Here is a 19,041-nt window from a genome sequence, read left to right as displayed (position 1 = left end):
TTGTATGTATAAGAAAATTACTTGGAATACCAAAAGCTAATCATAAATGGCAAAAGAAAGTTAGTAAAACTGTTAGAATTTTAGGCAACAACCATAAAAAGTTAGCAAAATAATATGTAAAATTGTTAGAATTTTAGGCAACAAATATAAAAAGTTACCAAAATAATATGTAAATAATGTATTCATGTAATACTTATATGTGTAAATATACATATATATGATTATATGTACGCATATATCAAAATTCGGTCCGGTTTGGTTAGCACGGGTAATGAATATTAAAAACTGTAACCGAACCGTTATACAACGGTTTTTTGGTTTTCGGTTTTTTCGGTTTCCTTTTTTTTCGGTTTCGGATCATGCAGTTCGGAACGGTTTTTCGGTTTTCCGGTTCATTTTTTATACCCCTAATTTATATGTTCGGATAGCTAAAATTCAAATACAGTTCCAATAATGATTTTCTCTTCTCTCTTATTTTTTTTCTTTTGGTAAATTAATTTTTACTTCTTAAGTAACAAAGTTGTGTCACACTATGTCAATCTGTCATGTACTATATAGTAATATTGATTTTATTAGTTATACTAAATTTTGTAAGTAAACAAAGCGGGATTGAAGAGCCTAGTTTTTATTATGATGTTGGAAGTGAATCCGTCAAAAATGTCTACCTTTGAAACTAAATCAAAAATGTTCACCGGTTGACAATTAGGAAAATTCTATTTTGAATTAAAATGCAACTTCTTGGCAAAAAGCTATAAAATCGTTGACAGAAATTGTGTTCTAGAAGACTAAGAACTTTCTTTTTGGATGTCGAAACGCTTTTTTTCTTCCTTATACTTTTTAGTGCTTCACTTACACATAACTAATCTTTACAATAAAATGTTCCAAATGAAATAAATATTAAATCAGCAGTTGTTTTAACAATGATAAAATAGCTAGCTGTTAAAAAAAAAAAAAAAAAAACTTCAAATAAAAGCAATAATATTTATTTTGGGACCCCACTATAAAGCAAGAGTGTGACATTTAACATTAGAGACCCCTCTAAGTTAATATGATATATAAACACGTCAGGTGCTTTGTTTCCCATTTTAAGTGTTCCACACGTTTCGACTTTTATTTTTCTACCTTTCAATGTAGTTGATGACTGTAAATTTACGTTGACGGCATAAACATGACAGTACTATTTTATTGTTGGTTAGATAGAATGTCAATATCCAAAAGTTTACTGCTATGATATATAGTTTTTTAATGTTAGCCTCACATGTGTTCCACAAATCTTCATTTACTACTATGATATTTTGGGGCTTTGCTGGCTAGCTCGTGTAATCAATTAAAAATGATTTGTGTACCAAAAACTGATGCCTTACCACTTGGCTATACACCATATGGCCTGTACGGTAGAACGGGGAGAGGGAGAAGGGTGAAGCAGGGCTCGAGAGCGCCGATCCTTGTTAATCCCATTTAAAGGTTATGGGTTTTTCTTTAAACGTTTATTTAATGTTAAATGTACAAGTCTGGGAAAGTGGTAAGATAACAAATTATTTTAATTTGAATGGACTATCACTTTTTAATGACGAAGAGGCTTTTTTCAGACTGTTGATAAAAGAAAAAAAATTACCTACAAGAAGATATGTTATTAATATCTTTAATAAAGTTACGATTTCATTTTAAAGATAAAGGTACGATTAGTTACTTTAAAATGGTTAGCTTAAAAGTACTTCATCAATGTTTGTTATATATTTTCAATCAGAATTATGGTTAACTCAAAAATTCATTAATGTTTGTTATATTTTTAAAAAAATTTAAATAAAGACCTGAGACTTCATTTAAACTGCATAAAAAAATTGTATATTTTATTTCATCAAAATTTTTAATCAAAATTTTAATTTTATTTTTTAGAAAACATTTTTTTTTATTAAGTTAATCCAACAAATTGCAAGATGACACCTAAAATTAATGATTAAACTACTTATTTTTATGTTTGAATTTGGACCTATAGAAAAACAAAACCTCTCACTTATACCATTATATACCAAAAGTCATTAGCAAAAAGAAAAAAATTTCGCTAGATGTTAATTTTTTTAATACAATAATTACGGCGTTCTACCATGAGTACAAATTAAAAATAATTCATTTGTGCAAATTAAAAATAGCTCTGGTATTCACAAATTACTAATAATTCATTTGTGTAAGCAAGAAAACCATTTTAAAATAACTAATCATACGTATATATCTTTAAAATGTATCCACTACCCACGAGAAGATATTATTAATAATACTTCTTTTGGACATATTTTTTTCTTTTAATAATAATCGAAAAGAACATCCTCATCATTAAAAAGTGATAGTCCATCCAATTAAGAATATTTGTTATCTTACCATCAAAAACGAGATAGGTTGAAAAATGGTGACACAAACCCTTAGCTTCGGGGATTATTTCCTAGGCCTATCAGATTTTTTTCATCTCTTTTGATATTCTTGCAGTTTTGACACAGACACTAGGTGCTTTAAGTTTGTAAATTTGTGCATATATACTTTGAGGCTTAATAGCGATTGCTAGTAGCCGGTTAATATGATATTTCTATGCCTTAAAAAAAAAATTTCATTTATTTATTTAGTATTACAATGTTCCATGTATATTGATATTGAAAGCCGACATGTAGAGTTGATACATCGTTGTGGGCTAAACAAGGTTTGTGATTTGACGGAAAACTGTTTACGTGTTTCGTCTTTAGAAAGTTGTATAACGACTGCTAGTTATAAGCGGACATAAAGCTTTTGTCAAAGATATTTTTAAAATTTTTTTTGGTTCATAGATTAATACATTTAAAAGTTAGATGTCTTTATTTATATTCATAAATGGAACGAAACTTTGTTGTCATATATATGTGCGTATATACTGTTTTAGTTAAAATAAAACAAATATTAAAGTAAAATAAATAAAACAATAAGTTTCTCTTTGCATATATTGTTTTAGGTAAAATAAAACAAGTATTAAAGTAAAACAAATAAAACAATAAGTTTCTCTTCACTGAAGATCACCGTGCATCATTCAAATTATCGTGCATTAATTGCTTCGTGAATCTTCGTACATCAATTTAACTATGATCTAAGGTTTAAAATCTTGTCTTATTTATTTTACTTTAATATTTGTTTTATAATACCTAACCCCGCGTATATACATATACTTATGGACCACTATCTTTATATTATTAACTTCATATTCACATGAGACCAATGTTGGAATAAACATGATTCGATTTGAGTGATAAAACATCCCCAATCGTCCTGTGGAACCTGTAAGAACATAAAGCATGATTGTTATTGATTTCAGGTTCCCATAAAAAGATAATTGAGTAATAATGGGATGATAAATTCGGCTGTAACATAATGCACGAATTTAATGAGGAAGACACACACGAATTTAGGAGGGATTAGGGTGTGTTTATGTGATTCTCTATTAACCTAATTTAGGGTTAATGACTCTCTATTGATAATGAGTATTTACACATTCAACCCCTCTGGTGTTTAATGTGTGTAACATTAGTCCTCATAGTTTCAATCATCTAATGGGAAACCATATACTACGTCTTTAAGAGTAAATACACTAATTATATATTTACTAGACATAGGGATTTCAGTTATCGTCAATTATCATATCAGGAATGACACATGATCAGTGACGGTCACACTAACGTTGTTCTAACAACCAATTTACTATTTGAAAATTTTAAATTTCTAAATCTTTCATTTTGGCTTTGATCAAAGTATCATTCTATTAGATCGAGTTATGTGATGTAGCTTTGCAAAGACTTTTTGGTTTGCTACACTAGCTTTCAACTACCTTTTAAAAGTAAAAACTAAAAAACCTATTACACATTTTTTTCAATTCAAAAACCTCCATAACAATTATTGTTGCTTTGTTCTTCAAATGACTTGGTTAATATGAAGACTTTAATTAAAAAAAAAAAAAAGTCTTGTGTCAAGCTATTTCCATGTGTCCGGAATATTTGTGTTGTAATCTTTAGTGGTTAAGATATATGTTGATATTCTTGAAGTGTTAAAGAACATTTGTTATTGTAAACTCAAGTGGTTAGGGATTTGTTCAATTCTTGTAGTATCAAGAATCTCCATTATTCTAAACTTCTAAACCTTAAACGCCGACAGTGTTTAATCCCAAATTTATATCCATGACACATTTTTTTATTTTTTTAAAAGTAAATTCTTTTGCAAGGAGCAACTATAAGAGCTTTACAATATACAAATTACAATGGATTATACATTAAATTTACACCACTCATCCCATAATAAGGAGTGATGTTTCCCTCTACATTGTACCAAAGGTATCCAAGACCAAGAGACATAATCTCGTGAACATTCTTTTCCATACACATCTTGCCATTCTCGAACCTAGCCTCGTTCCATGACACATGGTTTTAGCTTTTCACGTTAGCTCATCAGGGATTCATCCAATAAAGTTTTAGAAAAAATAAACCAAGCAACTCAGTTTTAAAAATTAAAACCAAATACTGTATAGAGTTTACACTTTAAAGGTCATTTTGTTCGTGCCAAATTATAAATAGAGTTTTATCCCATAGTATTCTACAAAATTATAAAAAGATTTTTTTTAATCAAATTTGAATAATTCTAAAAGTTAAACAAAAAAATGGGCCATGATTATCCTAAATGGGCTGAAAAGAAAACATGGAACGTTAATGTTGGAGATGAAATGAGCAGGTAGAGAAAGGAAACTTTTACATGTAACAACAAACATTAGAAAGAAAAAATCTGCTCAGTGCCGCTTTTGTGAGTTTTAAGTCCGAATACCTTGACAGTATATGGGGGAAGTTAAGATGTACGCAAACGTTACCTTTACATAAGTAGAGAGACAATGGACACCCATTTTAGGATGACAATGGACAATCAAGTTGTTTTTGAGTTGGTGGATCCTATTTCAATCAGACACCAACCTGTTACTTGTTTACTGGTGTTAGTATCTCCAGTGCCAGTGGTAGTCCAATTGGGCTTGAAATGGCCACTGGTGGTGGTCGAAGTAAGAAACCGAGCAAGATATTGTTTTATTTAACATGAACATTTAATGATATAAAGAAGAATAAGGCACTACTAAGGCAGTACAATGTGTTCTGTAATATTTGCTCAATATCTTTACTCGAAACTGCTCAATGGAGAGTGAGGCGAAAGCAGCAAGGCGGCGTGCACAAGATGATGTGTGCAACAAACCAATAAATCATAACAAAGCATTTTCTTCTGTAAACCTGATCAAACCCATACATATTGCCTACGTCAACATCTTGTTTCAATAGCCTAAAAGCAAATATTTGTCATGATCAATCTGTCGAAACAAACCATGTATCACTGATTCTACCATGATCCTTTTGTCTAGAAAATCACATGATCTGATCCAAGTCTTGTCGGTGAACATGAAAAGTTAAAGCAATGTGTTTCTAACACTATAAAGATATTTGTAGACACTTCGTGAGCAAAAATAAATTAAAATAACAGATAGAATTTAACTTAAAATATTACTGATCATATCTAATTGAAATGCACGATAAAAATTAAAACAAAAGAAACTAACAAAGCAATAGAAAAAAAAAAAAAAAAACAATTAGGAATATTTCCCATCTGTTTTCTTACTTTTATCATTGTATATTACCAATTAATTATGCTGTTTAGTTTAATTGTTAGATGATTGTTCGCAGTGTTTGAATTTAGTAAATATTTCATGCTCATGCAAGGAGATTAAAATGTGGAATTTTTATGGAGATATATACAATACCTAAATAGTCAATATGCAATGACCAGGACAAAATTAAATACGTTAATGCCAACATAGTGAGATACATCAATATTAACTTTACATAATCATTGAAAGAGAGCTCGGATAGCAATACCGATTCGATCCGAGCTCTCTTGGAATAAGTTCGGCAGCGGATCACGAAATCTTGGTCATCTTCTCTATCTAATGAATGGGGAGTCTGCTTAAAAATTTAAAATCGTCCGCCCTACCCACCCCCTGAGCTTCAATAGGAATCACACAAGGGTAGATTATAAACCTATAGTAAAATGACCCCCGTAACCCAGCAGATAAAGTACATTACATAGCATTACATAGTCCGTAATTATTTGGTTTGGCTTGGTCTCGATGATCTGATTCAATACAACCCAGCAGCACAAAATTCTCCCTATCCAGCAACCGGAATAAAAGAAATGTTAAATTATTTTGAACATCTAATTTACACCAGAACTCACTAATCTAATGTCATTCTTTTTTTCGATTTGGATTTCTAATGAAAAATTTAAATAAAGTGTAAAAGCCACTAGAATGAAACGTGGTTTCATACACCATACATGGCACTGGGCAGTCCACATTATCCATTTACAAGATTTCCTGAATGAAGAAACCAGTAAGCAAATATGCTCAGCTGCACTCTTCTCTCGTCTCGTATGCCTGTAAAACTCATTTTTGGCCCCATTTGTTGCAAAGCCTTTATCTCTCATCCAAACTTTCTAAATCTGCACTTTGCGTGTTTAACTATAATGAAGGGCTTTTATCCACAGAGAGCAACAAGGCAATCTATAGTGCTCGTCACTGCTCCATTCCAGAATTGAAATCTATAACGAACTTTACGAGAGGATGAACATTCCCATAATACAACACTGCCCCTATCAGAGAAGGGCAAGGGCCTACACTTAATGGGTTTACCGTAATTCATTTACATATCAGGTGGGGAAAGAAGAATTCAAAGTATGCAAAAATAGGCGTCGAACTTTTAGAACGAATATGCATTTATAAGTAAACAAAATTATATGTTCTTTTAACAACAAACATAAAAAAGAAGGGTTCCAGGAGGGCCAGGAAGGCCACTTGTTCAGGTCAGATAACAATAAAAACTGATGTGATTGTATCCACAAATATAATCAACATTATCAACCTCTGTACATCAAACCTCAATGCAGAACGGTTACCAAGCTTCGCTACAGCTTCTCTATGCTCATAATCTTTCAAAGACGTCTCTTCACATTCACATTTACTATTTCGAGGGGGAAAAGAAGAAGAAAAAGAACCTCTACTAGAGACGGGGATGTTACATGGACACAAAGAGAAGAGCCAAAGATTACACGATACATTAAATGAGATAAAGCCTGTATTTACGGAACTGATGGCTCATACAACACTGTTTATGTCGAGCTTAAAGCGCTTGTTACATTACACCCAATCTGCTTCAGAAAATCTAAAGTAGCAGTTCTATGTCGTGCAACTAACATTCTGCAAAACAAGCAAAATGCTAACACGCTTTTTAGTGGGTTTTTGAGAAAGTGTTTAAAGTTCATTCAGATTTATGCAATAAATAAAACTAGAATTGTACCCACGCAATGCGTGGAAGTGGATAGATTCAACATAGAGACATGGCTAAAGGTAAGTCAAAGGGCATTTTAGTAATTTTGTTTATAAAATTTCAAAATTCTAAACTGTACCCAATTTTTATATGACAGTTTAGATATAGATATATATTATATAATGCAAATATAAGATGTACCTTAACTATTGTTGTGATAATGAGGCTGCTAAGATTCTGTGAAACCGTTCTACGTTTGCCTGACTACGGATGGATGACTTGACTCCAGGGATCTTTCGCCTTCTTCTTTCACGAAAGAAGAAATCCTCTGTATCGAGAACATAGGAGATCTGCCATTATGCAACTGATTAGAAAAGAGATAGTTCTTTACTGGACTATAGGGGTCAATATTCACATTTCATACTTTATGACTATTTCCAAAATCTTTTATTGGATATTTTACAACTAATACTTGGGAGGTTGTATAAAGCTAGAAACAGCACAAGAAGGATATGCATTTTAATGTTTAAATTCAATTTAATTTATAAAAACTTATTAGGCTAAACTATTACAATTTTTTTAGTTCAATATTTTTTATTTAATAAATAGATTGAAATTGTGGAATTCTATCTTCCGTTGATTCATCTATATGTTATAATGGAAAATAGACCAACAATAGCGCAATGTGAAGAAAAATCCATATGCAGAATCAAACTTAATTGTCGACGTAAGAACTTAAGACACTTTCACGAGAGCACAGATATGTTACCTTTGACGAACTGCAAGACATCTTATATTCCAAACCGTTGAGCACACGAGCACCTTCCATTGCAAATGATAGAGAAGATGATTCATCTTTTCCAGAGAATTGGCGTTTATTTCTGCAAAAAATAAATGTTTGTTGACATATCATTATTTGAAATCAATGAAGAGTCTATCAAGCATCATGACCAAGCTTCTGGTTGACAAATCATTATAATATTAAGCTAATTGCATAAAAAGATAATAGGCTCATGTCCTTTCGCAGATTTCTGTTTAGGGTAACACCCAATATTTCCATTTACATAGCCTCCAACTTGCATCAAATTTTTAATGCAAAACCTCATATACTTCAAACAAATTCTATTTAAGGTAAACTAACATGATTAGACATTCAAAATGAGAAATCGGGACTTCCTCCAAATGTAGGTCTCTTTGTAGATGAAAATTAAGTGTTTTATGCAGAAGAGCATTCAGACTAATTTCATACCTTTCTATGGAATTTTGCCCTATAATATATGTTAACATGTCAAGAAAAAGAAACCAGATGAACTGCTCTTTTACCTGTGCATCATAATGCCAGATTGTTTTTTTGCATTTGCAACTGAAAGAAAATCTTTATGTAGATAAGCTGCAAAATGTGGATCTACAGAAACTGCAACCACTTCAGGCTTTTCAATCCCGTCATCCATCAACTGAATGGTTAAACGAGAAGGACCAGAAGACTGAAAAAAAAGGGGGAAAAAAGGTTAAGCAGACAGCTGGCTAGTCATAAATTGCAAATTAAAAATAAAAACCTACGCATTGAAATCTGTATATGTTCTCATCATGAAGGAGGACGTGTGCATTTTCGTAGTAAACAGAATCAACAAATTTCTCAGGTTTTCGGGATCTTTCATATTCATATAGCTGCAACAGTCTGTTATCCATTTCATCACCAACAATGCTTTGAAGCTGCATCCAGAAAAGAGAGGAACTCAAACCTTTACTAGAGATAATTCATGCAGGTGGTGACATAAGATAACTTTAGTATGTGTCATTGTGTCAACAAAGAAACTGCATCAAAGTGGGCTGGCTCCGAAACACTCTTTGCACATTTCTAGATATAAATTTAATGTTACTTATGTGATTACGATAACATAAATGAAATCTAAAAATCCGAGCAAAGCACGACACGGGAGATTGTAGAAAGTAACATTAGAGCTGCTTGAATCGTTAAGCCCATTAGGTATATTACTCATATAGTAAACTTTTAAATTTCATACTTTTGACACATTGAAGAAAAAACACTAAATGACACATGTCAGTACATGGGTCTACATTACATGACCTTTGGTAAAAATGAATACCCGTAAGTGTATGGAAATACCTGTTTAACGAGCTTACAAATCAACTTGTCCAATGTAAATAGCACATAAGAATGATTCCCAATAATGTCCCGGCAATCATCTTCAAACTTTGCATTATCAGAAACACCATCAAGCAAATTGTAGAGGGAACCCATAAATCTGCCAAAAAAATATGGAATCATGTCAGACGTCCAGATCTCAAGATAGCATTTACACTGATAAATGAATATCGGTAAAAACATTACATGGAGTACAACTCAGATGGGCTTGAATCTCTAGCAGTTCTCTTTCTCGCTTCAGTAGATATCAGATTGACTTTAGCAAATAGTAGTCTGTCATATAACGTCTACAAAGAAATGAAATAGAATTAACAATCCTGTTACGCTACATGTGGCAAGTTTGGTGGGTTTTATGGGCTGTGTAATGGTCCAAAATGGGCTGGTAGGCTTAATTTGCCCAATAAACCCTCTTCATTGATTTCAAATAATGATATGTCAACAAACATTTAAAATTACTATGTGTAGTAATGATTACCAAAGCGATGTTATCACAATAGCTGAATAGAATGAATTTGGAAGTTGTATCCATTAAAATAAGCTTTAGCCTACTTTAACCAGTCTAGCATGCATGACCAGTTCAACTCTTTAAAAGACAAAACACAACCCACATCCGCACATCGACACATTCACGAGTAAAATGGTTTGAAATTCCTACTCGTAGGTTATCATCTTCTTATGGTTAAGAAAAACGAAAGATGAAGAGTGCATTCTTACTTGGTGAAGCCTAAAAAGTGTATAATAAGCATCATTCCCGTAAAAGACACGGAGATCTTTCTTTTCCCCATCCCATGATGATGATGATGAAGCTACACATTTCGCCAGTGGTTTCACAGTCCGTAAAAAATAGATGCCATCTCCGGAGGCAAAGCTTCCATCCTCTGCGTCACCTTCGCTTTCTGCTTTACCTTCAATATCATCATCATGGTCTCTATCTCCATCTTCCTGTTCTTCCCTAGAGCACTCATCACCCCCAGATTCACTACCAGACTCGTCATTATGATCATCAGGGTCTCTATTTTCACTCTCCTCATCGTCACCATCAGCTTCTATCTCCTCTCCAACATTTGATTCATCAAAATCACCATTCGGTGACAGCTCACCCTCTTCTTTCTCAGCTTTCGATGGATCAGTAGAATTTCCAATAGCCATCGTTACAGGTGTCGTACTATCTACATGCTGTGTAATAAAACACAAATTATACAACATAATAAATAGGGAATACCATAATATAGAAATAATTGCACAACTCAATGCAATATAAAGTATTACATGTGACATGGAATCTTCAATATTTGACTTGGCTTCATGACCATTCTCGGTAACATCCCGAGCCCCCATGTTCTTACCCTCTTTCTCAGGTTGAAATCCACCTTTTTCTTTGGTCAAAGTATCTCCGTTGACCATAACACTCTTTTGAGAACGCACTTGATCTGGAGAATTACAATCATCTCCATTGCAAGAGGGCTTTAATTGGTTAGGATTCAGGTTACCATCAACATGGCATGGGCTTCCATCAGTCTCCCCTGCAACTTTGTTGGTAGAAACACGCGAATTGCAAGATTGAGATGGTACACTGAGCATGGGTTCCAAAAAGGTAGTCCAAAGATTCAAAATTTTGTTTAGCTGTTCTTTGCCTGTGCAAATCTCTTCACATGAATACTGGATTAATTTAAATACATCCTCGTGAATGTCATCATCAGCATATTCAAATTCATAATTTGGCGAGATAGAGTGTCGGCTTCCAGCGGATATAATATGGAGCACATCTTCATCTTTCTGACATTTCCCCTTTATTTCTTTGATTTCGGCCACCAATGCTGTTAATTATGCCAAGAAAGAGGTGCTTGGATAAGCAGTTAAATATAAGAACAATATATAACTCGTCATAATACATAATAGAAATAAAATGAACATACATTTTGTACTCAAATTCTTCGAATCTTGTTGCTTAAAATAGAAGCTGCGGTGATCAAGTGACTTGTAATGGTTCTTTGCATATATGTCAGCCCAAACCTTGTTAAAGTCTGATTTACACTTTGTCCACTCCTCTTGTTTTTGCTTGAGACGAGTTAACATAACAGGCAATGCAACCGACGGGTTTCGGCGAAGTGTTTCAATGGCATCAAGACCATGATCACCATATAAACGTTCCATGCACCGTAAATTCAGAGCTGCATGCATTCATATAAAAGTTTTAGCATCAGACCAATTTATAAATTAGTCGTTTCAGATTATTTCATCTCTATCAAGTCAAATGGACAGAATTTAAAGATAGCTTAAAAGGAGCTGTGTCAAAAGTCACACAAGGTGTTCTTTTATAATTTATACATACAGCCTCAGTAGCTATCAGTAATCTTATAAATATAATGTATACCAGAGAAATGATCTTCTATACGTAGGGGAATCTCAGGACTGATTGTTTTGTTAATGTTGTTCAATAACTCCTCAACACGTTTAGTGGTTGAAATCACAGACTCCAACAACATATCAAGTTCAAACCTGGCATAATCATTAAACTGTATTTAGCTCTCACTAGTTCATTTCTTTTAGTTTACTATTGAAGGGATTAATATAGAGAACATTTACCTGTCATCCTCACATCTGAATAGGCTCTCTTCATACTGGTTTCTACGCATATGTGTAAAAGAATAATCTTCACTACCAGAAGTCACAGACACCCAAAGATCATTTAATACTTGAGCACCAAGCTCCGATCTTTGGCTAACTGATGGTATTGGATACTGCGAAAGATGAAACATAAGTGGGTAAAACCTAATACATAGAACAGATTATACTAAAATAAATATGAAGAAAATGACAAGGCTGTTAAACACTGACATCATCAGGAAGAAGTCTGTAGCTGGGAGTACAGCGTTGGCAATCAGAGAGGTCAAGTTCTTGTATAGACTTTGCCCAATATTTTTCTTTATATTTGTCCTCTTTGGCAGCATCAGTGTCTCGCCTGTGCTCCCTCTCTTTCTCTTCTGTCCTACCTGATTTCGATACATGCCCTTCAGTCCATAAAGATTCTGCAACAATAAAGGGGCCAATAAGCAAAAACCAAAGTAAAACTGAAAAACTAAATAAGATCGAAAGGCAAACAAAAAAAGGGACGATAGAAATGAAAAAACATGTACTTTTGTCCATGACACCAGCAAGAAATCCATCTGCAAATAGTAAATATTAGTGTCAGTAAAGATACTCTTGCGGGAGGAAAAAAATAACATGACTGAATCAGTAAGCCAGCTAAGCATTCACCTATGTTTTCACAGCGCTCCAAAAATGCACTAAACCCTTCCATAAGATCTGGATGCTTTCCAAGTAGATCAGTAATCTAAACATGGAACAGTTCACATATCAATATAAACATCAAAAACAAAAAGATACAGTTTCTAAAAAATCGTGACTTATGTAAGTGTAAAAGGATTAGGGGTCAAATATGTAGAGCAGACATTACTAAAACATACCAAGCTCTGTAATTCCTTCTTTGTAATTATTTCTGTGCTGTAGATATGGAGACACTTCAAAAATGCTTGGTAATCATCTTGATTACGTAATCTATCCTTCACTTTCTCACAGAAAGTGAACTCTTGGCTGTACATACCTGTAATGAACAAAAATTATGTCAGTGTTGTTTTGACAATAAAGCCATGATAGTTTGAGCACCACCTGGTAAACACAGAAACAACTCACTTTTCAGAGAGCTTTTATCACCATGTGGGCCCACACCTGATATCACTCCAAAATCTTCAACCTTGCTTGCAGATTTTCGCTTTTCAATACGGTGAGCCTCTCTACTAGCATCAAGATCAGGCTCTTTATAATCCTGATCAGGAGTCATCCTATCCCTGTTCTCCTTTTCAGATCGCTTTCTATGCTCCTTGTGAAGTTTCATCGTGGTTTTATCATCCTCGTCTGCATTTAGGTCCAGCTCAGCAGGTGAAGCATTGATCCTGTCCCTACGGCCTCGCTGCTGATATAATATCAGACTTAGTCCCTTATAGAAAGCATATAAAACCAAATATTATTAATAGCTGATTACACTACCTTATCCATTTGGACTTGTTTGACTGGAGTCATAGCTGAGCTCCGTTCATCATGACGGTTATAAGAATGTCGCCCTAAAGAAGCACGATGTGCAGATGCAGCGGCAGAAGCAGCTGGCAAAAACTTTGTGAACTCGTCAAGAAGATCAGGTTGATCTTCAAAAAGTGCAGCAACCTCATGGAAGACTTCATTTATTCCCTTGTGCTCTTTCCGATACATGTTCAAGATATCCAAAAATGACTTGTAAACATGATCATCATTTTGGAATCGTTTCTGCAAAACATGAAAGTTAGAACGCACATATTTAAATGGTCCAAACTTACTTTTTGTTTTAATAAATAAAGATACAAACTCCACCTTTATTTTGTTCACAAAACTTATAGCCTCTTCAAACTCCACCGTTCTTTTTGGTGGAGGTTCGTCCTCTTCGATTACAGTTATTTCATACCCTTTGGGCAAGAACGTGTTAAACCCAAAAATTAAATTATTGTGCCCTTTAAACAATTCTTTTACTCTTGCTATGACACCAGTAGTGTCGATCCTGCACGAGAAAAGTAACCAAACAGGTTCTAATCAACATTACAATTAACTCTAGCAAAATCTAATTAACTGATAGTTATAATCAAGTTACCTTTGAGCTTTAAAATCTTTCATAACGTCAAGAAACATATCATATTTTTCTCTTTGGTCATGGAACATATCTTTAACTTGCTTTAAATACGTTAAAGCATCGTTCGTTGTAAGTTTTTGTTGATTACTAACACCTCCTCCTCCTCCTGCAGCTGCAACTGCCACAGCCCCAGACCCCGTCCCCGCACCTCCTGCCACCTCACCCACTCCCTCGTCTCCAGGTACATGGGATTGAGCATATCTTCAACATAAACATATAAAACTAGTAAATCTTCACACTTTACGTCATGAAATAACACATGCAGAAGACCAAAAGCTCAAAATACGTCGTAAATTACAAGCTTTTTATTTAATCATACATACGATACCTATAGATACTTCCATTAATCACATCTAGAGTTATGTATCACGTAGCAGCCAACCACGGGGGTATATATAAATAAAATACTAAAACATTTAATTATAGTGATACCACATCCCCAACCACCCAAACCCTAAAAAGCAGGATTAAAAAAAAAAAACCTAATTTGTACAGAAACTGCACTATTTACTTAAATATAAATTCCTCTTTATTTATTAGGAAAAAAAAACCTAATTTGCACTTGTAGATTAAAATAACAAAAAATATATATAAATTTAAAAAACATAACTTTTGAATTAAATCCAAATCAGAGAAACATATAATTACAAGAAATTAATAAAACAAACCAATATTAAACAACAAGCATTAATAAATCTATAACAATATTTAAAAAGAACTAGAAATTTGAAAATCAAACAAATTTTACTAGAAATATAGCCACATAATAATAATAATAATAATCAGAATACATTCTAAGATATACATATATACATATACATACAATAATCAAACAAATTAGAAGGAGAAAATGATCTTACGGTTGAGAAACAAAAGGACGTTTGAATTGAGAATTACTAGTAGTAATTACATCATCTCGTATTCGCTTCATCCCTGCGTTTAACTTAACAAATTAATTGTAAAATATAAATAACTACATATATATATGTAAAAAACAGATGATAGATAGATAGATACAGGTTTATGTATCTATAGATGGATGGTGGATGGATTACCTGTGAAGTAACCTTCACGGAAAGATCTATCTATCTATCTAATTCAACTTAAATTACTTTTTGAGATCGAAATAAACAAGGAATTAGAGAGAGTTTTTTGTGTTTTTGACAGAAATTATTATTATTAATTTGATTGTGTTAACAAAAAGAAAAAGAAAGAAGAAAGATATATTTATGTTTTTTGTGTGAGTGAAGGATTTAATTGGAAATCAGATTGATTGATTTTATTGTTGTTGTATATATTTACGTGAGCACTATGGAACGGAGTAATATTAATTTTTGGAGGGTTATATATATGGGGGGTTTTTAATAAAGTACAAGCAAAACCAATGAAATTTAAGGAAAACTAGGGATGGATGGGTTTGAGTTTGACATTTGACATTTTTTTTTTTTTAGGTCCTTGGGATGTTGTTATAAGTGGGTTGGGCTTTTGACTAAAAAGCAAACATTGGATTTTTTATCTGATCTGGTTCTGGGCCTCCATAAATGCCCTGTAAAACTCATAACTTTGCATGGTTATCCAAACACTATTAGAAAAAGAGTTTTTTTCCAAACTAGTATAATAGGAAAACTTATTTATCAAACTAGTATAGTTTCAAAAATATTTACCATTCTAGTTAAAACCTTATTAAACATTAAATACAACTTGAAAAAGGAATCCGTTGGCACTTTACGAAGACCATACTATGAGTTTGTAACATATGATACAAGACTACTCCAAAACTAAAATATGACATTGGTCAATCCTCATGTACTATGTGACCATCATCATCAAAACTTTTTTAATATGATACCAAGTGCCAAGTGCCAACAGAAGTATATTTCAAATGAAATGATTTCAAGTGTCAATATTGAAAGAATTTTTTTCAAGTCAAGAACAAAATTATTTTTACGCTTAGAATATGATTTTAACCAATCGTTATTAACTTGTAAATTATTTTCATTTAAACTGGTGTAAGTGGAAGATATTTCGATGTTACCATCTGATATTTCATCTCGATGATCTTGTGTTTCACTTTCATCCTCAATTTCATCTTCTTCAAGAACATCATCCATATTAATTTCATCTTTTAAAGCATTATACATCGAATTTATTCGCAACAGCAGCACGAGATATATATTATATTGAAAATTTTAATTCGGGTCATGTAAAGGACCGTGTTCAATTGGTTCATTATACTAGTTGCCGATAAAAACATCACAATAAAGATGAGAAAAAAAAACAATTTAAGGTTAAAAAAAAATGTCACTATCAAATTTGTTATGTGTACGTAATTAAACATAGATACATGGGGAATATTACAATTGTTACCACAAGACAATCATCACAGAGAAAAAAGGTTTTAAATCCAATCCAGAAAACAGAGATGGAGAATAGCTAATGAATGGATTTAGTTTAAATTAAGTTCTAACTAAAATGGTAAATAATTTTAAAACTATACTAGTTTGGTAAATAAGTTTCTCTATTATACTAGTTTGGAAAAAAAACTTATTAAAAAATGGAAAATGGAATATAAAGTTGTCCGATACCTAAGTTTAGGTGTGGAACCCCTCACATACTAATATTTTATTAATTATTTTTTTTATTACTTAAATGCATGGGCCCCTATGATTTTTATGGATTAAAAAATCAATATGTGAATGTTTAACACCTAAGCTTAGATACCCGACAGTCTTATATTCTCATCCCCTTAAAAAAAAACATTAAATGCGAAATATGAAAATAAACTTTTTGTCACATCATTATTTTTTCTTAAAATATAATTTCAGAGCCGCTCATCTATACTTCTTTATAAAAATTATGTGTGAGAACACCAAATTATTTTGTGGGATGTTCAAATTAGACGTGATGGACGTTATAAGCATATGAAGTTAGAAGCTTATTATCTGTTTATCTCAATCTAAAGATAAACCTTTTTGGCGAATTTCAAATTTTGACAAGATATTTGAATATAATCCATGTTAACTTAATCGCTTCTATTGTAACAAGATACGTCGACGACATATGTTTGCTTAAGAGTATTGTTAATTGACATCTTAACACCACAATTTCAAATAACCTAGCTTGTAACTTTGTAATTAAGTAATATATGCTTTGATGCTTGCAATGGATCAATTTGAATTTAAAGAATTTTTTTATATATATATATTTTAAACAACAAGTTAGTTGTTAAGTTGCTCAACAATCCACAATGACATCCACAAATGCAGTATGCGAACTTCAAACGTGTAGCGGCCAAGTAAGAAACTTAAATGACTTGTAGCCTCTCCAAACTTCACAGTTCTATTTGGTGGAGGCTCGTCCTCTTCGGTTCCAGTTGTTTCATACCCGATGATGGGCAAAACTTTGTGAACTCGACAAGAAGATCAGGTTGATTTTCAAAAAGTGCAGCTACTTCATGATGGACTCCCTTTGTTCCCTTGTGTCCTTTCTGGTACATGTTCAAGATATCCAAAATTGACTTGTAAACATGATCGTCATTTTGGAATCGTTTCTGTGTACAAGAAAGTTAGAACGCACAGATATAAAGAGTCTATCATTACTTTTTGTTTATATATACAAGAGTAAGTATCCGCGCGTTGCGGTGGTGAGATGGTGGGGGTAATAGCTAGGTCATAGAGTGTGATAGGTCATAAGACTTGATATGTCATAGAGTATCATAGTCAAATGCCATAGCCGTACGGGCTCCGCCTCGGATTTAAAAATTCGTCAAAAGTATATTGAATGACATCTCTAATGAAACAACATGAAATTTTAAGAACACCCATATAATTTTTATAATTTATCAATGTACAGTTTTTGAGATAAAAGATTATGAATGAATTGGATGAATAAATTATTTATGGATGAAAGAAAAAAAAATTGTTTGAAATTTGAGGAAAGAGAAAGGGTATTATAGTTATTTTAGGTAAATAGAGAATAGATAGGAGAGCATTTTGGAGAAGTATTTAAAAATCAATATTGAAAATTTAAGTTCAATGTTGAAAAATTAAAGGTTTTTTGCTTTATAATATAGTATAGATATAGATGTATATATACACACACACACATATATGTATATTATAATTCACCTTTACTTTGAGCACAAAAGTTATAGCATCTTCAAACTCCACAGTTTTTTTTTGTGGAGGCTCGTCCTCTTTGATTAGAGTTGTTTCATACCGGACGTTGGGTAAAACCTTTGTGAACTCGTCAAGAAGATCAGGTTGATTATCAAAAAGTACAACGACTTCATGGAAGACTTCATTTGTTCCCTTTTTGTTCTTTTTGATACATGTTCAAAGTGTCCAAAAATGACTTGTAAACATGATCATTATTTTGGATACGTTTCTGCAAAACAAGAAAATTAGAACGCACATATTTAAAAAGTCCATCCTTACTTTTTCTCCGGTAAGAACACTCTTAAATAAAAACGGTGAGAACACTTAAAAACATTATTTTGAAGCATTGAAAGTCCATAAAACTAACATAGTGCATAACTAATTATCATTATTTATGTGTTTAACAACACATTGATCTGTTAAAATCGAGAAAATCATGCTTTTTGTTTTGTGCATCTATCTTGGATGCATATTCATCAAAATAATGCATCCAACAAATAACGTGAATTTTTCGATTTTGACGGATCAATGTGTTTTTAAACACTTAAATAATGATAATTAGTTATACACTATGTTAATTTATGGACTTTTAATGCATTAAAATGTAGTTTTTAAGTGTTCTCACCGTGTTCTTATTTTAAG

At 32.5% G+C, this 19,041-nt stretch overlaps 1 protein-coding gene across 3 annotated transcripts; it reads right to left on the bottom strand.

Moving 5' to 3' along the window:
- Nucleotides 1-6,789: 6,789 nt before the first annotated feature.
- LOC122588452 (paired amphipathic helix protein Sin3-like 2) lies at nt 6,790-15,494 on the bottom strand. Of its 3 annotated transcripts, none has more exons than XM_043760574.1 (22): nt 15,298-15,494; nt 15,103-15,175; nt 14,204-14,443; nt 13,930-14,113; nt 13,573-13,845; nt 13,219-13,498; nt 12,993-13,129; nt 12,784-12,859; nt 12,663-12,692; nt 12,364-12,554; nt 12,112-12,266; nt 11,900-12,024; nt 11,442-11,696; nt 10,795-11,342; nt 10,240-10,701; nt 9,712-9,812; nt 9,487-9,625; nt 8,919-9,071; nt 8,682-8,842; nt 8,128-8,239; nt 7,560-7,708; nt 6,790-7,307 (listed from the first exon to the last, which is right to left on the bottom strand). In XM_043760574.1, exons 2-21 carry the CDS (start codon nt 15,171-15,173, stop codon nt 7,565-7,567), a joined length of 3,837 nt encoding a protein of 1,278 aa, XP_043616509.1. In that variant the 5' UTR covers nt 15,174-15,175; nt 15,298-15,494; the 3' UTR covers nt 6,790-7,307; nt 7,560-7,564. The 3 variants fall into 3 exon arrangements, with proteins under 3 accessions (XP_043616509.1, XP_043616508.1, XP_043616510.1); XM_043760573.1 differs by having other exon boundaries at nt 6,790-7,288; nt 15,298-15,489; XM_043760575.1 differs by having other exon boundaries at nt 6,790-7,288; nt 13,219-13,495; nt 15,298-15,489.
- Nucleotides 15,495-19,041: the final 3,547 nt, after the last annotated feature.

The sequence above is a fragment of the Erigeron canadensis genome, chromosome 2, assembly GCF_010389155.1.
Source record: "Erigeron canadensis isolate Cc75 chromosome 2, C_canadensis_v1, whole genome shotgun sequence".
Classification (NCBI taxonomy): Eukaryota; Viridiplantae; Streptophyta; class Magnoliopsida; order Asterales; family Asteraceae; genus Erigeron; species Erigeron canadensis.
Note: the sequence above shows the minus strand (reverse complement) of the source record. Positions and strands in the feature narration are given on the sequence as shown.